We start from the raw sequence: 22,151 nt of genomic DNA, 5'->3' as shown, positions 1-22,151 counted from the left end.
TGTCACTTGCTTATATTCTTATTGTTATAAAGAAGTCATTAATATTCTCTATGTTTTCTAATTTTGATATATTTGATGGTTTGTATATTGGGTATGATAGCATCATAATATGATATTATTCAAAATCTGTAATGAAGTACAATTGACTAATTGGCGGTACTTGTTACTTTGGGGTTAGTAGATCAAGATGCTTTTATACAGGCATATTATTCATTCGATTTGATCGCTCGTTTCTTGATGTCATGTATGAATTGTTCATGGGCCAAACATGTTTCCCCCTTCTTACTTTACGCCATCCAATTTTTTTAAGCAAAACATCAACTTAGTCCTTAGTCCTTTTAGAGATACAGCTAAATACATAAAGATGAGCACCATACTTTTGCGAGCCACTCTCTACAACTAAAAGGTTAAAACTAATCTTGATTACATTTTTACCATTTTCTTTCCTATATAATAATTTATTATATTAACCATTACACTCGGTACAATGTTGACGAGATTTATTGTAGCTTGATATTGCAAAATCTCACATATAGGATCACACCCCAAGCATGACCGACACGAGACGGTGACAAGTAAGTAATATATGGTTAAAACCTTCGAGGGTCATGGTTTCAGGCGACCATTATTGTCTGTTACTCATTACACTATTTAACACCTGCATCAACAAATAAAGCATCATGAAATCGAGACTAATTACAATTGTTTTTTCATTTTCAGACAAGGATTCCAACCATTGTTCTGGCACAGTTAGACGCAGCGATGCTATTGCTACTCCGTGTCACTCTATTGACTTGGTTCGACCTGCAGCATCGCGCACGGAATCAAATCAATAGTTTGCCATGGCCCTATGGCCGGAAATATTATTCACTGTCGTTTTGGTATTGACGCGTTCGGAAGAGAGCAAGGTGCGGCAGTCCGATAGAGAAAATAGAGCAACCTGTGGGCCACCTTTGGGCCTGAGCCTGAATTGGAAGACGGTTCGAAGTCGACCACGAGCACCCAAAAATCGCAATAAAACGAGAGATACACAGTGAAATTAGGGCTAAAAAAACACAAGCCGAAACCCTCGCTTCGCCCTGCCCCTCGCCGCCGCCGCCGCCGCAGCCACACCCCTCATCCCGGCTGTCCTCCGCGGCCTCCGCCCCCAGGCGTCGCCGGAGGCCACAGATCCGGCCAGATCCGATGTCGGGCTCATCAGGGCGCGCGGCCCCGCGGTACGCGCCGGACGACCCGTCGCTGCCCAAGCCGTGGCGCGGCCTCGTCGACGGCACCACCGGCTACCTCTACTACTGGAACCCGGAGACCAACGTCACGCAGTACGAGAAGCCCATGCCCCCCGAGGACCAGCTCCCGCCGCCTCCGCCCCCGCTGCCTCCCCCGCCTCCCCGGAGCCGCGACCGCCGCGACAGGTCCAGATCCCGCTCCCGCACCCCGCCCCGGCGCGACCACAGGGACCGCGACCGCGACCGTGATCGTGACAGGCGCCACGACGAGCACGCGTCCTCCAAGTCGGCGTCTTCCCACCACCATCCTGCTCCGGCCGCCGTCGCCGATGATCCGTCCACCGAGGCGTACCGCCGCCGCCACGAGATCACTGTTACGGTATGAATTCTGCACGTCCACGTCTCCGGATAGAATGTTAGATGCAGCTCGAGCTCGAAACATGTTTTCTTACCTACTCCCTTGTTGATTGGCCTCTGCTTATTGCAGGGGGATAACGTGCCGGCTCCAATGACTTCATTTGAGGCTGGTGGCTTTCCGCCAGAAATTCTGAAGGAGGTACGAAATTCCGCTGGTGAACCCCCTGACTCATGATCTAACTCTAACCCTAACAGAGTCGCATGCGAAGGATCAAGATCTTCCAGTGAGCAAAGCGCGCGATGGACTGTGGGCGTGTGCTCCAGCTGTTGCTTGTTTCTCTTTATTTACTTGATTGTGCTAAATCAGGGCTGCCTATGAGACCGACTGCTTATCTCCATCTCTGTGGCAGATGCGATATCTGCTCCGAGGTGGAGCTAATGTCGTATGCTGCCTCACGCGCCCTCGGCCAATAGTGCGACGGGCTGAGGGCCGGTCTCGTTGATGGAGCTGCCAAGGGTGGGTGGACGCCCGAGGCTGCTCGTTCCCTCCCCGGGGGGCTGCCCATGGCGCGAAGGGGCACCCACTCGTGGCACCCACGGTGGCCGATTCGTTGCTCTGCGTGCAGTTCTTGGAAAAGGCTCCTCGCATGGATGATGGGCCTCTTCTGGGGCTCGACCCATGGAGGTCTGGCCCAGGCTGTCAACATCCATCCATACATAGGATTGGGTGGCAGCTGCTGGAAGGGGCCTTGTGGATGAACGATCCATGGCTGAGCGAGCCTCCAGGGACTCTGTTAGAGCCTTTTCTACTTCGCCTTGTGTCCGCAAGTCTACGCGTTGCGGGCACACTTTATTTGTATGCTCTTAAATCGTCCTCATGCACTGTCTTTATTTGCGCAACGAAGAGTTAAAAAGGGACCTTTTTATTCAGATTTGGGCAGTATATAGTAATTCTGCTGTTGTCCTTACTTGCCTGCATTTGTTGCTATTTTCCACTGTTTTTAGATACAGCGTGCTGGATTTGCAAGCCCAACACCTATCCAAGCCCAGTCATGGCCAATCGCCATGCAGAGCCAAGATGTAGTAGCTATTGCGAAGACTGGATCTGGCAAAACTCTTGGGTATCTACTTCCTGGATTCATGCATATCAAGCGCCTGCAGAACAGCACAAGGAATGGTCCAACAGTGCTAGTTTTGGCACCAACAAGGGAACTTGCAACACAGATTCTGGATGAAGCTGTGAAGTTTGGGAGATCAGCGAGAATTTCTTGCACGGTTTGTTCCTTCTATCTCTATTTTGTTCAATATACAAAATGGTCTTGGACTTCATGTTCTGTAACCTTGATAAACCTTTTTAATTCAGAAGAATCTTTTATGGGAATTTTAACTGTTGACTTGTTAAGTATTGATGTTATATACTGTTGATCTTATAATGTTTCAGGCTCAGTGTATGAATCTCTTGTTTATATTTTTATCTTCTGACCAATTGTTTTTTTTTATGTTGTTTATAGTGCCTATATGGTGGTGCTCCTAAAGGTCCACAGTTGAGAGATTTAGATAGAGGAGTTGATGTTGTTGTTGCAACACCTGGAAGGTTAAATGACATTCTAGAGATGAGAAGGGTAAGCCTTAAGCAAGTGTCGTATCTTGTTCTGGATGAGGCTGACCGTATGTTGGACATGGGCTTTGAGCCACAAATACGGAAGATAGTGAAAGAGATACCTCACCGTCGTCAAACACTTATGTACACTGCTACTTGGCCAAAGGAAGTCCGGAGGATTGCAGACGATCTTCTTGTTCATCCTGTCCAGGTGACAATTGGAAGTGTTGATGAACTTGTTGCTAATAGCGCTATTACTCAGGTATATGGACTGGCCCTATAGACCTGTTGATCAATCATGACATATTCTTTTTCCTTTTTGTGGTGCATTCATAGTTCTGTTCTTATTTATCTATTACCCGATGTATAGTCATACATTAACTGTTCCTGTTATTATCTCTTTTTCTGTGCAGCATGTGGAGGTGATAACACCCTCAGAAAAGCTTCGACGTCTGGAACAAATATTGCGATCCCAGGATTCAGGTTCAAAAGTATTAATATTTTGTACCACCAAGAAGATGTGTGACCAACTTGCAAGGACACTCACCAGGCAGTTTGGAGCTTCGGCCATTCATGGCGATAAGTCTCAAAGTGAAAGAGAGAAGGTTCTGAATCATTTTCGATCTGGGAGGTCTCCTATTTTGGTTGCAACAGATGTTGCTGCGCGTGGTTTGGACATCAAAGATATCAGGTTAGACTGTCATTCCATGATCTGCTATGCATGTTTGTATGTCTTGATTTATAATGTCGTGCAATTTAGGAATAACGGAAAAGCAAATTTGCTTGGGCATTCATCATAACTCAAGTGGTTAATTGTGCATGGATTAGTCAAAATGTCAATGTGTCTATTTGTCACTCATCTACATGAGAGACTGCTGATTTTTTATTGCCATTGATTATATTTTCCAGTTCAAATCATTTTGCATCCATTGCATCAATATTTATTGCATATGTACACATAACCTTATGAAAAACTTGCCATTTGTTCATAATAGTATAATGCCTTATGCATTACTACCTGGGGTCAAAAAAGCTTGACATTCAGACAAGGAGAAGCAACACTAAAAACTTTTCTGGTTGTCTAAAACATCTTTAATGACCAGCGGTAGTATTTTTGTGTATTATTATTGATTTCCATTATTAGAGGAGCAAGGAAGGTTTGAACCATCACGGGGGTATTACTTACAAACTGCCGGAAGTGGTTGCGAGTACATTGCCAGTTGTGTTATTTATGTATTGAAAGCTGAGATCAGTTTGTTCACTTTGTGCCTTTGTGGATCTTTTTTTTTGTCGGGACTTGCATCAAACTATTCACCTCTTGGTTTCTTACACAGGGTTGTGATCAACTATGACTTCCCCACTGGTGTTGAAGACTATGTTCACAGGATTGGCAGGACAGGAAGGGCTGGAGCCACTGGTGTCGCATATACATTTTTCTGTGATCAGGATTCAAAATATGCTGCTGACCTCATCAAAATCCTGGAAGGGGCAAACCAAAAGGTACCCCGTGATTTAGAGGACATGGCTTCTCGTGGTGGTGGGCGAGGTAGGAAGAGGAACCGTTGGGCATCCCGCCCAGACAGGGGTGGTTCACGCTCTGAACTGGATTCTAGGTACAGTGGCAGAGATGCCTCTGGGAGATCACCACGTGGCGGTCGTGGAAGGGATGATTATGGTGGTCGTGGCAGGTACACTCGCTACCAACTTTCAAATCTGAATTAGTAATTTTCCTGTTAGGTGCTATGCCTGTATTATGAGGGTTTGAAAATGTTATTAATCTTTAAAATGCACTGAAAGCAAAGGTAGGGTATAACTTGGATGGGGGGTTCAAGTCCCTCTCTCACTCAACCACCCTACTGTGCCATAGCTTATGGGACCCCTCAGTTAGTTCAGTGTTTAGTTTTTTTTTTGAATAATCTGATTTGATATTATGATTTCAAATTAGTATCAAGGGTAGAGCATCTTAAACATGTTTTATGGTTTTAGTGACAGTTCCTTCAGTTCAAATGCTGACCCTTACTGATTTTGTGTAATGCTGACAGGCATGACTATGGTGAAACTGATGGGCGATCTCGCAGATCTGCTAGGGGTCGCAGTAGAAGCCGTAGCAGAAGTGACAGTAGAAGCCGTAGCCCAAGTCCTAAGAGGGCACGGCGTCATGAGGCTACACGTAGCAGGACCAAGAGTCGCAGTCGAAGCAGGACTAAGAGTCGGAGCAGGAGCAGGAGCAGGAGCTATACTAGAAACCGCCGTGCTAGCCGCAGCAGGAGCCGTAGTCCTGTTGGTAGTCGTAGGTATGAAACAGCTGCTGCTGTCTCTGGGTCTGCTCGGCCTAACTCAGGGCACTCAGAGCACAAAAGCCCTCCAAGGTCCCAGTCTGGGAATGACCACCATGTGAACCACTCTGAGGACGACCATCACATGGAAGATGGGAAGATGGAAAAGGTTGATCTTGATCGCTCGCCCAGCCCGCAAGATGACAAATCTGCTCCTTATAGTCCTGTGTACAATGGCAAAGCCAGTGGTTCAAAGAGCCCCAACGGTCAGCCAGATGGTAATGCCAAATCTGTCGAAGCTTCTGAAAAACCTAACCCTGCATCTCCTGTACGCCACAGCAAGAGCAGAGAGGATGAGGAGGAAGGTGTTATAGATGAGGATGGGGAGATAGCTGAGGATGATCCTCGATCAAGTGCTGCAGCTACGCAGAATGGTGATAACTGATTCTGTGAATGTAGAATGGCGGCGTGGCTCCTGCATCAGCTTGTGACAAGAAGACAATTTATGCAAGCTAACTATTCGCTAAGTTGAGAATGTGGAAATGCATTTGTATCTCGTTAAATTACTGTACCAGTTTTTATGGTTGCGGAGCATGTTATGGTGATACCTGTGCCGTTTGTGAACCAAAACCAGCGATATTTATGCCATGTTATGTTGTGTTTATTGTCATCATAGATCGTTTGTTGCTGGAAGTGGCTGATATCATTAGTGATGTGGAAAGTTATTTTTGTGCTGTCCCGGTTTTCCGTCTGGACGAAATTGTCCACGAATAGTGGCTGCTTACATGCGGGCGCTTGAATCATGGTCTCTTGCCTTCCCCTCTTTCCCCTGCCAACCAATTCTCCGGTCCGCACCTAAAAAAGATTCTCCATGCTCCAGCTTCGGTGTTCCAGTCTACATTGGCGTACATGTGATTTTCTGGTCACCAACTCAACCTGCTCATATAATTTTCCCTTGTTTGATCAGTGTTTATGTATAACTATGGGACCTTGTACCACCTTCATAGTATTAATCCAAGGTTTACGCTGCATTACATTACATTCAGAACAATTGGGGAGAACCTCCTCTAATGCACGGTATGAATGTATTTGGGGGCAAAATCACGATAATCAATGGAACATAAACACATACAACTGAGCTCATATAGACGTATCTGGCAGCGAACCCATAAGGATTACAGGACTGCTATTTTTTGGTCTCCAAAGTTTATCTGGCCTTGCTTTCGAGAGAATATCGGAGAAAAACCCAGAGGATGAAGAGAATGGTGGAGGTTGGACAGACTCTGTTGATGGCATGCCCGTGCCACCAGCTTGCTCAAGTGCCACCACCTTCCTGCCAGCGTTGGATGCCTTACCACAAGGGCACACACTAATCTTCCTAAAGCATTGCTTGTGGAAGATTGACCCACACAAACCACACTTTGTAGCTTCATCCTCCTACAGCAATTGTAACAGATTTCCTCAGCAATAAATATAAAGCTGAAAGGGATTAGAAGGCAAAGACTTGGCAGAGTACCTGAAATGGGAATATAAGGGAAAGGGGGTCATCACAAGCTTGTCGAGCAGCACAAGGTACACCCGCGTCATAGCACACAAGACATTGCTCAGTGATGTGCACAAGTATCCTGTTCGATATGGTCTGCACCTTAACTGGAAGTGCTGTTTCAAGCAAACAGAATTTGTATCAGTCAGTGCAACCAACTCACCGAGAATATTACTGTGACTATCATCTAAAGGTTCATGATTTTCCTTCCAATCTTTGAATTATCAAGAGTCAAGTCTTCAGCAATAGCCAGAGAGGCAGCATAAGAAACAATACCTAAAAATTGTTTAAAACTCACGGTTCCCACTTTTTTGGGGGTATAAAAGTCAGGCATCCACTATGGGGAGGTAATTTGCTGGGTATAAAACTCTGATAGACCAAAAGCATGAAGAAACACAATTCTTCAATTGTGATTTGTGATGTACATAATTGGAAAGAAATATAAGCCTAGTGCAGATTTCTATGATGCTTAATAATGGAGCAGCATACATAGATGCAGCTATAATACAAACCCTATTTTATTGACATACTTATCAGAATTTAACATTAAAACCAACAAGTTGCAGAAAAGTCTACACCCAGTTTGGACTATTCACTTCAAAAAAATCTTCCAGAAAATGAATACCTGCAAAAGCCCCTTTTGAGAGATCAACAAGGTCACGAAGTGCAAAGAAGTCATTCCCATCAAGAAGGTATCTTCGAACTCCTAGTCCTTTAAGTATGGAGTTCCGGAAAGGACATTGGACGCAAGGAAGCATAGCTGCTATTTTCTTCCGGACACTCATGATATTGAGCAGAGCTGGCACTTTAGAGAACAGGAAAGGATTGACAGCACTTACACAGAGCATAGGCTGAAAATGCAAATCACCCTTTCTTAAGGTCGAGGGAAGTATGAAAGTTGCTTCATATTTTATAGTGCATTTCAGAAGTAATAAATAAATAACACAGTTTAAGTTATCAACTTATCATTACCTGGTCATAGATGGAGTCTAAATATGCTTTTGCTAACTGTGAAATTGGATATAGTGAAAAATCCCAGTGGTGCAAAACTCTTGCTGGCAGAACTGCAGTGTCATTTGTGTGACAAGAAGCACAAAACAATTGGCCAGTGTAAGAACAAAATCGAGGTTTGTTCCATCCAATAGTTTGCGCCAGTTCTTGCAGCAATGTGCGTCCAGCATCCAAATGCCTATGGCATCCTGCACAGTTGTAGTGCTGTAACTCTAACAACTGTCTGGTCGACTTCCGTGGCCTATCCTCCACAATAAGTGATATGGTCTTGCCCATTGAGGTAGAATCATCATGGGCACCTTCATTGCATTCTGAATCTTTGGAATTTAAATCACTGCTTCGCTTTTGCAAAGATCGTGGAATGAGAGTTTTCAAAAAACTATATTCATAACCAGGCCTCCCTGGTGACAAAAAATTAACCAGAGGGGTCGGAATTCCAAACGGATAACTCGAAACTAGCAAAGAACGCAAGCAGTCTTGAATTAGACCACTTCTCTCCCCGACGACATCCGGGGATGCATTCCCAAATATTTTACTTGACTCTTTTTCAACACTTTCCCATGTAGGGGGAAGACTCAAACCTCTCTCATAAAAGAAGTCCTTAAGTTGTCGATAAAGTGCATAAAATTCACGGTACCTTCGCTCAATTTCCCATTCATCTTCACCACTCCTCACTTTTAACAAATAAACAGTGTATTCTTTGACACCAACCATCCGCTCACCGAAAGAAACATCACCAGTTCTTTGCTTTGCTCCCACAACCTCCACCCAATCAATTCTTGAAGGATACTGAGGAAGAGGGTATACATAGGCATCATCTGTACCAGAAGTAGAGGCAGTAGTGCTGCCATCTCTGAAATGGTGAGCCTGGCGAGCATTGCTCCTGCGATTATCTGTAAAGGATCCATTTTCATGTGGCTCCCCTGAATTGAGCAGAATCTGTTCCATCTCTTGGACCATATCATCGAATAAATCATTGTCATCAAATATGCCCACCTATAGTTAGAATGTGAGTGTGTCAATCCAATAATATGGTTGCATACACACAATCATGATTCATTTAACACTGCAATTTGATCAAGCAGAGCTACAAGACATTTTTACTTTCTTTTGGGCGCATGAGACTGCTAATTTAAGAGTGAGGTTGAGCACATGTATGTTGGCAGAATACTGTGATACACATAAAGGAGCACCAAACCAAAACCGATTTTACTTTTCATAAAAACTACATACGCATGAATCAAGATTTCATACAGACCAATCAGTGCAATTGTGTTTAGCTATCTGGATAGTAGCATTGATGACCTCTCTTCCATTAAGTTAAGACTAGATAAAGTGAGATGAGGTCCGAAATGAATGAGTATCAAACAATTGTTGATGTAAATTTGCATTAAAAATTTCAGGAACGAAGATCAGAATAGTTGCTAAGCCCAGAAGCTACTATCAAGCTATGCATGAATTTAGAGGACATATTTTTGTTCCCCTGCAAAAAAGCCTTCACCCCAGCTGTCTAGGAGCCCAGGACAATATAATCCAAATTTGTGAGCCGACAGATTCTAACACCTAAACTCGTACTGTACCTATAGGAGGAACCACATCAGCAAATGCTGCTAGACACCAATCCTAACCAAGCTGACGATGCCGGGGCATGAAAAATTGACAGCTATCCGCTCAAATTCACAGCTTTAATCAGGTAACTGAAGTACCAGAGAACCCACCTGGTTGTGATCCGGGCGCGGAGGAGCAGCCGGCGAACCAGGACTGGACCCCTGCTGCGCGAGGGCGCCGCCTCCGGCGGCCGCCGGAGGAGGAGGACCGATTTCCGGCCGCGACTGCGCCGGCGCCAGCGCCTGGAGGCGGCTGAGCTGGTGATTCTTGGGGAATCCGGAGACAGCGGGATGGTCATCGAGGAGGAGGTCCATCTGGTGCTCCCAGAAGTCGGAGGAGGGGAGAATGGTGGCATAGGAGCTGGGCGTGCCGAGGGCGGAGTTGGCGCTGCAGTACCTGTCGTCCTCGGCGTCCGATCCGGCCGCCGAGGAGGCCTCGGACGCGGCGCCGCCGGCGGATCGCCGGGGTGGCTTCATGCCGGACTGGATCCCGGTCCGCCCGCCGTAGCTGTGTTTCCGCTAGGGATTCGCGATGTCGTTTCGCTACCTGGTGGAAGAAGAGTAGGACTTGCACTAAAGTCCTTGTACTTTTGTCTATTTCAAATCGTAATCACATGCCAGCCCAGGTACACGTCGTAACTCACTGGATCTGCCGCAGTAGCGCAGTACTGTACATGCCCATTCACGTGAGGGCGCGTTTGGCGCGGCTCCTGCCGGCAAGCTGCGGGAGCTATTCCAAAGGCTCCACCGGCTCCTCCTGTCCCTTGTGAGGGGAAAAATAAGGGGTATTTGGATTTTGATTCGGATTAAAATTCATATCACATTAAATATTTGGAGGCTATTAATAGGACTAAATATGAGCTAATTATAAAACTAATTACACAGATGGAGGCTAATTCCCGAGACAAATCTATTAAGCCTAATTAATCCATCATTAGCACATGTTTACTGTAGCACCACATTATCAAATCATAGATTAATTAGGCTTAATAGATTCGTCTTGCAAATTAGCCTCCATCTACGCAATTGGTTTTGTAATTAGTCTATGTTTAATACTCCTAATTAGTATCTAAACATGCGATGTGACAGGAATTTTAGGAGCTCCTAAAGAAACAAACGGGATCTAAATGGAGTTGAAGCTCTTTTTTCATTGCCGGAGCACTGCAGCAGGAGCTGGAGCTATTCCATGGAGCTGCGCCAAACGCGCACGAAAACAAGACATGACGCATTCGATGAGGGTTATGTTTTTTTACACACCCAAATCTATCAGAAAAATTCTAAAAATGCTTATATTTATAGATGTTGTGCTGGCTAACTTCATCAGAAATCCCTAATGTTTTCCCTTCAATGTATATCTAACATAATCTCCCTTCCTATGTCTATATAATGTGCATTTTACCATCCTTGTTTTCTTTGTCACGGTGTAGCTTGTCACATTTGCGACCTGTAGTAGGGTATTTGAACCGCAACACGTCTCGCTAGAGCTGTGTGTACAAATATAAAGGTGAACATGACAAGATCACATAACTTCATTATAACTTGATGACTCAACGATTCAATCTAGAGATGGTACCATTATGTATGCGGTGTATGGATATTACCGCTATCTGCATAAGTGCATATTTCTATGTAAAAAATGTACCATCAAGAAGAAAAATAGCAGCCCAATAAAAAGACACCGTAGTTGCTAGTTTCGCCATGTGAAGTTTGAATTAATGCAATTTAGACTCTGTTTGGTTTTTTGTTTTTCTTTTGCGAGGAGGCTCTATTTGGTTCCCAATAATGCTTGCCGCACCGAAGCTTGGGCTCGCCAATCAAGTGTCAAACTTTTAGTGAGAAAGTTCAATTCAGCGGCTGGAATAGTTTGCTTAAAAAATGAGGGTGGGCAACGGGGGATAAACCCCATCTGAAAATGGTGCCAGCCAAACCAGGGTTCGATCTCTGGTCTGCTTAAGACTTAGGGGGTGTTTGGCAACACCGTCCTGAACTTCAGTACCCGTCACATCGGATGTTTGGATACTAATTAGAAGTATTAAATATAGTCTAATTATAAAATCAATTGCACAGATGAAGTCTGATTCATGAGACGAATCTATTAAGCCTAATTAGTCTATGATTTGACAATGTTGTGCTACAGTAACCATTTGCTAATGATGGATTAATTAGGCTTAATAGATTCGTCTCGCGAATTAGTATAGGGGTTCTGCAATTAGTTGTATAATTAGCTCATGTTTAGTCCTTCTAATTAGCATCCGAACATCCGATGTGACACTCCTAAAGTTTAGTAGCTCGTATCCAAACACCCCCTTAGGTGCTTCCAAACTACTGATGGTAAACGTCAAAATTTTTTAAGACTCGGTTTCGGAGGGAATAGTTTCCGTGTATTCTAATTTGCATGTGTTCGTTTTCTTGACGAAGAAGTGCGCATTCTTAAATGATTTAGTCCATGTTTGGTACGGCTCTGGTTCCTGCGAAAATGGTTTTACAGCTCTGGTTCCTGCGAAAATAGTTTTGCCTTTGGCTTCTCTGGTAAAGCAACTTTTTCTAACTTTAGTTTGTGTTATTAGAAAAATATTTAGCAGAACAGTTTCTCCTAGAGCCTCATCTTTCTTTTTTCTTCTTTCAATTTTTTTCTTTTTTCTTCCTCTTTATTTTTATTTTCTTTTTCTTCCCTTTCTTATTTCTCTTTCCTTCTCCCCCTTCTATTTCTCTTTCCCCTCCTCTCTTTTTTATCCGGTCAACCTCTCCTCCTCATCCCCACACCTGTTCTCTCTCTCTCTCTCTCCCTCCCCTCACACCCGTTCTCTCTCTCTATGTGTGCTGGCACCCGCACCAGATGGTCAAGACCTGGCTGGCGCCCATGCCCCCACGCATGCACCGCCTCGTCCCGGTCATGTCCTCGCGTGAGCATGCCATCCCAAGCCACGGATGCAGGCACGTTGCTCGGCCGTGTCTGCCCGCCCCGTCTTCCCTACCGCGGCACCACACGGCCCACCTCATCTCGATCCCTGCCTCACGCGGCTACGCCATCCCCCGACATGGCCTCGCGCGGCCGCGCCGCCCTGGCCTCGCCTGCCCCACACCCGCCGCCATTCAGTCGCCGTCCGCCCTCCACTAGCGTCGGGGACAAGGATGGAAATGGAGTCGTGGGGACGAGGAGGAGCCGGAATAAGCCACAATTTTTGGCTTCTTGCGGGTGGAGGAATGCAGAGACCGCATTTTGCGGGGCTTCTGGCATTCGGTCGCAAGCCGTTTTAGCTTCGAGCGTTTGGTATGGCTTCATCAAAAACTACTCTAGAAGCAGCTCGATGAGCCGTGCCAAAGAGGGATTATTAGTGCGAGTGTTGGCTTCGTTTGGCGCATAAGAGTTTCGCAGGTCTACCGTGAATCTTGAATCGTTTGCTATGGAACCTCTGCAGTCGCTGCCAATAATTTATTCAGAGAAGGCAAAATGCCATGACACATGCATCAAGCAAGCCTACCAAGGCCGGAATGAATTAGCAACACGTTCCCGGCCGAGACCTTACTGCCGCCTCGCCGTCACGGCCGTGAAGCACTGGCCGCCAGCGCCGCACGGAGCGCCTCACCGAACTCGACGAGCCTGCCGGCGTCGGGCATCACGTCCCCGACGGCCTCGTGCGCGCAGAACCGAGCGACCCACGCCGCCAGCCGTGGCGTCCTGGTCTCATCGAGGACTGGCTGCCCGGTGATCTTCTCAGCCGCCCGGAACCACCCGACGTATGACCCGAGGACGATGTCCAAGAACCCGACGTCATCGCCGGCGAAGAAGTGTCGCCCCTCGCTGCACCCCGCGAAGGCCTCCTGGAGCTGCCCGAGCGCCGCGGCCACCTGCTCCGCCGCCGCACCGCGGCGGCCTGCTCCGCCGCCTCGGCCTTGTCGCCGTCGATCATGCCCCGCAATCTGTCTTCTTTTTGTTTTTCCCTTTTTTTTTTAAGATTCTTGCAAATACGTTCCCGACGGAACCATTTCAAAATCTGAAAGCTTGGCACCATCCACGCTAGCGTCAAGCTTACACGTCTCGACGCCAGCCATCCTGACGTTAAGATCCATGCGCAGCTGCTGACGCGGATGCCGACGTGGCAGGAGCTTGGCACCATCTATCATGGTGCCATCAATCATGGCGCCAAGCCTTAGCACCGTAGATATTGGCGCCGAGCTTGGCGCCGTAAGTCTTGGTGCCGAGCAATTTACCCCATACCACTTGGCGTTTCGAATGAAACAAGTATAATTATTCCGAGAAATGTGCAACAAACTATGTTACGGTTCAATTAGTTAGGACATGAGCTTCTAACATGATGTATGTGAAATTTATACTTTTCATTGTTGCTGATCTGGGAGGAGAAAAAATAAAATGTAGAAAAAAAGATTCAACACAAGGGTTTGAACTCAGATCTCTAGGATAAAAAGTCCATATCCTAACCAGTTGAACTGCAACATAGTTTATTGCATAATTCTCGGAATAATTATACTTGTTTCGTTCAAAACGCTAAGAGGGGTAAATTGCTCGGCGCCAAGATCTACGACGCCAAGATTCACGGCGCAGCTGCGCATGGACCTTGGCGCTAGCGTGGATGACGCCAAGCTAAGGGTTCAGATTTTGAAATGATTCTGCCAGGAGCGTATTTATGTGAATTTTTCAAAAAAAGGCTTAAAAAAAGTCGCCATGCAACGTCTGGAGCGCCGTCGGGAGCTGCAAGCGCAAGTTCAATTCCGAATCACAGCACGGGGATATCAGTAGTCACGAGATCGAGCACTCGATTTCCATCCGAAATGGCTGCGGATCTGTGCCATGGTACCTCACCTTGGCGTCGGTGTACTCGGCCCAGAAGCGGTACGGTGGACGGCGCGGTCGTACCATCGTAGGGGTCGGCGGCCCGGCGCCGGCGAAGGCCTTGTCGACGTACTGCAGGATGACGAGGGACTCGCAGACGGGGCGGCCGCCGTGGAGGAGAACGGGCATCTTCTTGTGCACGGGGTTGGACGCTAGGAGCAGGTCGATCTTCTTGACTAGCTCCTCCTGCAGGAACTCATAGGCGACGCCCTTGAGCCGGAGCGCGACGCACACGCGCATCACGAACGGGCTCGCCCACCCGCCGACCACGCGCACGTCGGGAGCAGCGGCGTCCGACGCCATGGCTGGGGGAGCTGGTCCGGCGCCGGCGCACCTAGCTAGCAGACGGGTCTCGTTGTTGGATCACGGCGCGAGGTGCCGCGCGCGGTAAGTACGGTGGTTGGTGCGCGTGTCGTGAGCTCGTGGCTGGGTCAAATGTCAATGGATGTCGCACGAAATATGGGAATTCGTCCTCGGCCTCAGTACGAATGGTTTTTGACCGATACAAATACTCACATTAGTACCGTGTGTAACACGGAGGCCCCGTGATTCCTTTAGTACCGGGTGGAACTCCCACCCAGTACTACTAAAGGGTGGTCTTTAGTACCAGGTGAACTTCCCACCCGATACTAAGAGCGCCCCCTTGTCTATCCGTCCGCCCACCTGAGAAAAGCCCGCCCCCATCCTTAAGGCAGCATCTAAATCCCCCTCCTCTAGCTCTCTCTCTCAGCAGGCTCTCATCCTTTCCTCCTCTGCCTCCCCTCCCCTTCCCCCTCCGCTCGCCAGTGAAGAGCAGCGGCGGGGCGAGGTGAGGCGGCGGCGGGCGGGAGCGGCGGCTGGGGGCCAGCGGGTGGATTTCAATTTTTTTTATTTTTTAATACCCCTTTAGTATCGGTTATTTCAACCGGTACTAAAAAGTCCTCCTTTAGTACCGAACTAACAATATCGGTTGTAAAACCGGTACTAAAGGGGGTTCCCAATCGTTACAGAAGGTCATTTGTCTAGTAATGGCGGTGGAACACCGAGAAGTCAAGAACTCGAGAGGCACGAGGGTTGTTGCACGACTTGGGTCGCGGGTGGCCTGGCTTGGCAGAATGTTAGCTACCACTGCCCACCTTCGCTTTAATTAGGTATGCAAGTTATTATTGGGTCGATCCAAAAAGTTGATAAAACGAACTAGAACGATATCCTACCTAAATAATTTAGGAGGAAATATCCCTAGCTGTAATGCAGTGAGCATGTGCCTCTGACTCTGGCAGCAGTGAGTGGATCAGGATCCTCTAGTGAAGGAGAAGGCGCAAACCATTGGATTCGACTGTTTTTTTTTAAAGGGTTGGATTCGACTAGATACAAGTTTGACAAGGATTCGAACCGAGCTTAAAGAAAAACTTAGATGTGCAGTTAGAAATACGTCGAGAGCATTAAGATAAATCATTTTGTTTATAATTTATATTAAATAAAAATATTTAGATTAAATACAAATTTGAATCTCTAGAGCTGTGACAACTAAGCCCACAGATTACCATCTCTCTTTTTTGGATATCCAGTTTTGATAAGACGTCTTCATCAAATGTATTTACAAATCTAATGTACAACTTCAAAATAATTTTACATAAGTTTTTAAATATTTTAAAAGCTATTAATAGCTAAAGTTTATTTTAAAAACTAACCATGTCTTGTAAAAAATTAATTATTTTGTGGACGTGCTACCTTTTTAAAGGATCACCTCTTAATAGGGTGGTGGAAAGGCGCGGTTATGGTGTCCACTAGATAAGTTCTACTCGCTCCGTTCCAAATTATAGGTCTTTTTGATTTTTTTAGATTTATAGGCTTTGTTATGCATTTAGATATACCATATGTCTAGATGCATAATAATATCTATGCACCTAGAAAAGTCAAAACGATCTATAATTTGAGACGGAGAGAGTAGTATCCATATTAGACACATATATTATTATGTATCTAGACATACATTATATCTAGATGCATAGTAAAAATTATGCACCTAAAAAAGTCAAAGCAATCTACATTTTGGAACGAAGGGAGTACAATAGTTGTACAGGACGGAGGGAAAATATGACATTTTATCACTAAATGGCTAATTTTTGTAGAGTGATGCATATTGCCAAACACCCAAACATAAAAACAAATGGTCAAAATCCTTTCTCGAGTCCAACAATAATTGTGCTTTTGTTAATTTCTTTCTACTCTTATCTGCGCTCTATGAATGTGAACATAATAGTCTATTCACGCAGGACCACCCATTCCAATTTTGTCCGTGTGTCGGCTTATCCGACAATATCATCATGGAGGCACCACACACGATTCTTTTACAGATCTAACAGGTTTCTCTCTAAGTTTCCCATGAAAATATTAACCGCCATCCACACCATACGGAGTATGTCCCATCTGTGTCAACGAAAGTCACCACCCAGCATATCCATTAATTTTTATTTTCCTTTGTTTTTTTCCAGCAATATCATGCTACCATACTGGCCTTATCACCTCAACCTGGGACAAATCCTATAATCTGCATAGGGGGACTCAATAATACATGGCAACTCAAGTTGCACAAATCATGAGCAACACCGTGCAAATACTTCCTCTGTCTCTTTTCCTATGACGTTTTAGGATTCTAAAAGTTAAACCCTGTAAATCTTGATTGACAATTAGTCAAATTACATACATGTTCAATGTATAAAAGTTACATGTAGATTCATATTCATAGATCTTTTAATACATTGATTGATTCTTTATAGCAATAATAAGCTCTGAGATATCGCAAGAAACTGATACTAAAATGTTATTTAAACAAAGTTTTTTCCCAAATTCTTGACGATAGTTTTTGGAAAAAAAAGGGAACGAGGCGAGCACACGAACATATTACTCGATCTTTGATATGTGGTGCAGCTGCAACCGCGTTCACTTGCGAGCTCAGTTGCTCGCAGCTGCAGCGGCCCGTGCCTGCAGCACCTTGGCGAACTCGGCGATGTGCTCCGGTTCCGGGATGACCCCCTTGGCGGCGTCGAGCGCGGCGAAGCGCTCCGCCCACGCGGCGAGCAGCGGGATCCGGCCGGCGTCCAGGAGCGTGACGCCCGTGATCCTGTCCCACGCGCGCAGCCACCCGATGAAGGCCCCGAACGCGACGTCCAGGTACCCGGGCGCGTCGCCGGCGAAGAATCCTTTCCCGCCGGAGCACTCCGCGAACGCGCCCTCCAGCGTCTCCAGCGCCGCGAACGTGTCCGCCGTCGCCGCCGCCCTCTCCTCCTCCGTTGCCCCAGTCAACGCCGCAACCATCACGCCGTGCAACTGCACGTGCCGCACCGTGTACACAGAATCATGTCACTATTGCCGGCCTATCCGTAAAAGGAAATGTGTTGCGTACCTTGCCGTCGACGTAGGCGGCCCAGAAGCGGGCGACGGCGCGGTGGTAGGGGTCGGCGGGGAGGAGGGTAGGACCGGCGGCGGGGAAGGCGTCGTCGAGGTACTCCAGGATGAGGAGGGACTCCGGCACGGGCCGGCCGCCGTGGAGGAGGACGGGGACCTTCTTGTGGACGGGGTTGGAGGCGAGGAGCAGCTCGCTCTTGTTGGTCAGGTCCTCCTCCACGTTCTCATACTCGAGGCCCTTGAGGTGCAGCGCCACGCGCACGCGGTTCGCGAACGGGCTCGGCCACGCGCCCAGCACCTTCAGCTGCCCGTCCGCTCCGCCCCCGGCTGCGGCGGCCATTGTTCTTGCCGTGCTCGCGGCGGCGGCCACTCGATCGTGTGACCTGCGTCTGCTGTGCGCGCGAGTGGTGGCTTGGCCTCGCGGTTTTAGCTCTGGGCTTGCGCAGGAACCGAGAGGAGCAGGCGCCGCATGTGTCGTGGAAAAATCTCCGATCCCGTGGCATGTGAATATGGATATGTTTTTGGAAAAAAAAATCCATTTTACTCTTTTTTATGAAAACGTTTTACTCCCCTTACCTACACATTTTGTCCATTTAAACCCCAAATAAAATATAGTCTCACCTTATTTTTATTCTGATCCCCTAAACTATTTCATTTAGTTCAATTTACCACCTAATTAGATTTCTCTTTTTTTCTTAATGTACGTTGAATTTTGAGTTTAAATTTTGTAAGTCTTATGTAAAAAAATTATACTAAGAATTTTTCATGGTTATTTTCATAGGTTAGGAATATTTAATACGAAATCGATCTTAGATATACAAAACTATACGAAAATAATCATGATAAATTTTTAAAATATTATTTTAACATATAGCATCAAGTTAGAAGTCAAGTGACAAAATTTGAAATTAAAACGCACTTGAAGATAAAAAAAAGAGAAATTCCATTAGAGATAGACTAGATCAAATGAAACAGTTCAGATGATGTGACGCGTATCAATCCATGTCGGTTGTCCTGAAGCTCATGGGCGGTTGGGCTGTACATGTCGTACTTTGAGCTAGAGGACCACACCTACAATGTGACCCCGTCGGTCGGAGGGATAGATGGTGGTGTAGAGGTTTAAAACGTTTTCGTGAATGTCGCAGTAGTTCTACTAGGTGATGTATAGCTGTTGGGTTCCTCGTAGTAATGCTGCAAGGTTTTAGTTTGGACATGGAGTATATGCATGGCCGCCAAAAAAAAGTCCACGTCGTGTTCACAGCACACGCCACATAAAATTGAAGTTTGTTAGGAAAACATCTTCATGGTGGTGGTGAAAATGTGGAAGGATGTTATCATATCCCCGCGTACGAAATCTTGACTTCCATATATAATTTATGCACACCATGATATTAGCGGTCCTATCTACAAGTGTACGATAAGAAGCGCGCCTCTTTCTGAACGTTTAAAAAATATCTATTGTTAGTACAATTCGCACAGATCCCTCCAATTGAGATAAGAACAAAACCTAAATGATCCTTTAAAATAATTAAATAACTTATTTTGTTATTTTGGATCACTAAACAAGAGGATTTTGAGTTTGGCACCTTGTATTTGTCATTCTGTCTCTTAAGGTTGCAAGCGGCCTTCATGAACTGAACCTATTTGGAGCAGTGGCAAACAGGAGTTTTTTTTAAGAGATTAGCATCGTGCGATTGCTACGAGCAAAATAAAAAATTCACATAATTCAAATAGATGCTGCAGTTAGTATATGTTCTGAAGGTCAAAGTACCTAAACTACTAAGAGTTCTATTATTGGTTCCACCCAATTTAAATAGATTGATGCACCCAATTTGAGATAATCTCAAAAATGCATTCTCCATCAGCTTCAAGGCACTTTCAACATTGAAAAGAGTAAGCATGAGCATGAATGAACAGTTCACCTAGAGAAACTAAGCTAAAATTTGTGGCTTTCCATCTTACAAGGGGCACTTCAAGTGTGCTTTGTTCAAGTGCAAGTAGCTGGAATGGAAAAGGAATTTCAGTTGTGGAGAACAATTTTATGCACATCAGTATACACCAAAAAAAACATATAACAGGTACTTATATATTCTCACCTCCGTGCGTAAGGAGAGATGCGCTTGAAAACGACAACGACATAAAAACGATTAATCAACATTTCAATTATCTTGGCATTCACTTAAGGAAAAAAGCACTACCTAATGGAATATGTTTCAAATCAGATCAGAAGGAGATTTCATTGAACTTTAGCTAATAATTGCCAAACATTTTTACGTAATAGAACCATATCTTGTATGTCATGTCAACAGATACAATAAAAGGTAAAATAACTAAACATGCAGATGGAACTGATAATTTTGTTGCAATATGCCCGATCAAAACAGAGCTCGTAACCAACTGTCTTGCTCCAAGGTCCCTTTTGATCCAACTTCACGAGGGCCCAGGGGACGACAAGAAGATTGTAGTCCTCCCTAATTTCTTCTTCTTCTTCTTCTTTTTTTTTTTGCGAGAAGTCCTCCCTAATAAAATGTGAGGGTACCTCGAAGAAGACAAGCTTGTCGCTACCGGCTCAAGGTTCAGCATCTGTTGCGGCTGCTTTTGCAACTAAAAAAAGATTGTGCAGAGGATCCCTATTTCTTATACCATTAGGAACAGAATCAAATCGAATCCAATCGAAAAGCTAGAGGAGGATGATCAAAAAATTGGAGGAGGCTGGGGCTAGAGGTTGCTGCTGCCGGAGCCTGTGCCGGAGCTGCGGGCGGTGCCCTTCTCATGGTTCCTACTTTCGCATACTTGCTAGTGAACTTGTACAGTTGTACACTCAACAATTCAAGGAACCCAGCTCCATTGGCGTAAGCTACATATATCACCATTCAGATCCTGCAGTTCAATGAACATCTTGACCAATGCCCTCCTGGCATCTTTACCAGCAAACAACGTATATGCTCCTCCAGGTCCATAGAACATCCTGCACAGAGAAAATCGATTAACTACATGTTAATTAGCTACATGTTAGGTCTGAAGCTGACAGCATGTAACTGCAAGACGGCATGTATGATGTATTTATTGATACGAGATGTATGCCTGTCATGGTACGAGAACAACCGATGTTGCTACATGGAAATCATACATTGCAAATAGTTAAACCAAAATTTGAAGTTGTGGCTCTGTTTCTGTAGGGAAGAAACATACACAACTAAAAAAAATTGGTAGGGGCGGTTGAAAAGGGGTTTTCAGGAGTGGGGTGTTACTCGCTCCTGATTTTCGCAGCTACAAATAGCTATTTGCAGAAGTGGGTAACGTATCCGCTCCAGTAAAGCCATTTCCAGGACTGGTGAGGGGTTAACCCGCCCCTTCAAATGGCATGTATAGGGGTGTGTCACCCTCTCACCCACCCCTAGTCATCGATTAAAAAAATATAAAAAAATGAAAAATTATCGGCGGGTGTGCCGCTGGACTTCGCCCCCGTGCACTGCCGCACCGACCGTCGAGGCCCCGTGGGCGCTCCCGTGTGGAGCTATGGTTCCGCGTGCCCAAGCCAGCCGCTGCACCCCTGGTAGGGAGCCATTGAAGCCTGCGCCATCAGCGGCGCCTCCACAGGGAGTCGCGCTCCATGGGCCGACACGCCCCCATCAGCGGTCGCACCCCCACTGGGAGCCGCGCCCCATCGTGAGAGAGAATGCAAGAGAGAAACTTGGCCAATGAGAGGGCTCAATTTTGGAGGTGTGGATCGGTGATGTGGCAGGATGCGTTTATTTCGTGAGATTATAACCATTTCTATCAAACAATCTTAAATAAAAAATTCTCAACTACAAAGCTTTAGATCTCGTCCAGCTCTACAACTTTTATATAAAGTTTATCTTCATCCGAGATCATCATGTGAAAAAGTTAAGATTTTTTTTCGCGTGGAACCATTTCTAGGGTGGGTCATGCCATCACCCGCGCCACGAAATGATTTCCAGGAGCAGCCCCTAGAAATTATTTCCAGAAGTGGGAGGCACCATCACTCGCCTCTAGAATTATTTCTCCATTTTTATTTTTCTTTTAAAATGAACTTTTAAGCTATTAAATGATCTCAAATGAACTTTTGAGCTACTAAATGATCTCAAATGCAAAAGTTACAAACTATAAAGTTTTAGGCTTTGTCGAGCTCTACAATTTTAATATAAAGTTTGTATTCATCCGAGATGACATGATTTTTTTTCAAAAAATACATCCATTAAACTCATTCACATGTACTCATACATATACTCACGCATATACTCATTTATTTATATATACTTATATACATT

General features: G+C 45.7%; 4 protein-coding genes across 5 annotated transcripts; 1 reads left to right on the top strand and 3 right to left on the bottom strand.

Annotated features, from left to right (window-relative positions):
- The first annotated feature begins 1,040 nt into the window (after positions 1–1,040).
- On the top strand, positions 1,041–6,132 carry LOC117854892 (DEAD-box ATP-dependent RNA helicase 40). 2 transcript variants are annotated; one of them, XM_034737155.2, is made up of 7 exons: positions 1,041–1,605; positions 1,714–1,782; positions 2,589–2,858; positions 3,095–3,445; positions 3,597–3,874; positions 4,518–4,871; positions 5,226–6,132. In XM_034737155.2, exons 1-7 carry the CDS (start codon positions 1,186–1,188, stop codon positions 5,902–5,904), a joined length of 2,421 nt encoding a protein of 806 aa, XP_034593046.1. In that variant the 5' UTR covers positions 1,041–1,185; the 3' UTR covers positions 5,905–6,132. The 2 variants fall into 2 exon arrangements, with proteins under 2 accessions (XP_034593046.1, XP_034593047.1); XM_034737156.2 differs by lacking the exons at positions 1,041–1,605; positions 1,714–1,782 and adding an exon at positions 2,113–2,439.
- A 296-nt stretch (positions 6,133–6,428) lies between these two features.
- On the bottom strand, positions 6,429–10,180 carry LOC117854893 (uncharacterized). Its single transcript, XM_034737157.2, has 5 exons — positions 9,732–10,180; positions 7,975–9,009; positions 7,628–7,853; positions 6,976–7,118; positions 6,429–6,896 (listed from the first exon to the last, which is right to left on the bottom strand). The coding sequence occupies exons 1-5, from the start codon at positions 10,095–10,097 to the stop codon at positions 6,600–6,602; spliced, it is 2,067 nt and encodes a 688-aa protein (XP_034593048.1). The 5' UTR covers positions 10,098–10,180; the 3' UTR covers positions 6,429–6,599.
- A 2,817-nt stretch (positions 10,181–12,997) lies between these two features.
- Positions 12,998–14,775, bottom strand: LOC117856338 (probable glutathione S-transferase GSTU6). The gene is made up of 2 exons (XM_034738723.2): positions 14,438–14,775; positions 12,998–13,545 (listed from the first exon to the last, which is right to left on the bottom strand). Exons 1-2 carry the CDS (start codon positions 14,773–14,775, stop codon positions 13,161–13,163), a joined length of 723 nt encoding a protein of 240 aa, XP_034594614.1. The 3' UTR covers positions 12,998–13,160.
- A 2,393-nt stretch (positions 14,776–17,168) lies between these two features.
- LOC117854883 (probable glutathione S-transferase GSTU6) lies at positions 17,169–18,344 on the bottom strand. The gene is made up of 2 exons (XM_034737145.2): positions 17,858–18,344; positions 17,169–17,781 (listed from the first exon to the last, which is right to left on the bottom strand). Exons 1-2 carry the CDS (start codon positions 18,197–18,199, stop codon positions 17,407–17,409), a joined length of 717 nt encoding a protein of 238 aa, XP_034593036.1. The 5' UTR covers positions 18,200–18,344; the 3' UTR covers positions 17,169–17,406.
- Positions 18,345–22,151: the final 3,807 nt, after the last annotated feature.

The sequence above is a fragment of the Setaria viridis genome, chromosome 5 (genome assembly GCF_005286985.2).
Source record: "Setaria viridis chromosome 5, Setaria_viridis_v4.0, whole genome shotgun sequence".
Lineage (NCBI taxonomy): Eukaryota > Viridiplantae > Streptophyta > Magnoliopsida > Poales > Poaceae > Setaria > Setaria viridis.
The sequence above is the reverse complement of the archived record's forward strand: the minus strand, read 5'-3'. Positions and strand labels throughout refer to the sequence as shown.

Bases quoted from the DNA above. Each gene is read 5' to 3' on its own strand.
- LOC117854892 (XM_034737155.2), top strand. From the start codon at position 1,186: ATGTCGGGCTCATCAGGGCGCGCGGCCCCGCGGTACGCGCCGGACGAC. The intron at 3,875-4,517 runs GTTAGACTGTCA...TTTCTTACACAG, and splicing joins TTGGACATCAAAGATATCAG to GGTTGTGATCAACTATGACT. The intron at 4,872-5,225 runs GTACACTCGCTA...TAATGCTGACAG, and splicing joins GATTATGGTGGTCGTGGCAG to GCATGACTATGGTGAAACTG.
- LOC117854893 (XM_034737157.2), bottom strand. From the start codon at position 10,097: ATGAAGCCACCCCGGCGATCCGCCGGCGGCGCCGCGTCCGAGGCCTCC. The intron at 7,854-7,974 runs GTAATGATAAGT...TTGCATTTTCAG, and splicing joins TAGACTCCATCTATGACCAG to CCTATGCTCTGTGTAAGTGC. The intron at 6,897-6,975 runs GTACTCTGCCAA...CAATTGCTGTAG, and splicing joins CCCTTATATTCCCATTTCAG to GAGGATGAAGCTACAAAGTG.
- LOC117856338 (XM_034738723.2), bottom strand. From the start codon at position 14,775: ATGGCGTCGGACGCCGCTGCTCCCGACGTGCGCGTGGTCGGCGGGTGG. The intron at 13,546-14,437 runs GTACCATGGCAC...AACAAAAAGAAG, and splicing joins TACACCGACGCCAAGGTGAG to ACAGATTGCGGGGCATGATC.
- LOC117854883 (XM_034737145.2), bottom strand. From the start codon at position 18,199: ATGGCCGCCGCAGCCGGGGGCGGAGCGGACGGGCAGCTGAAGGTGCTG. The intron at 17,782-17,857 runs GTACGCAACACA...CGGCACGTGCAG, and splicing joins CCGCCTACGTCGACGGCAAG to TTGCACGGCGTGATGGTTGC.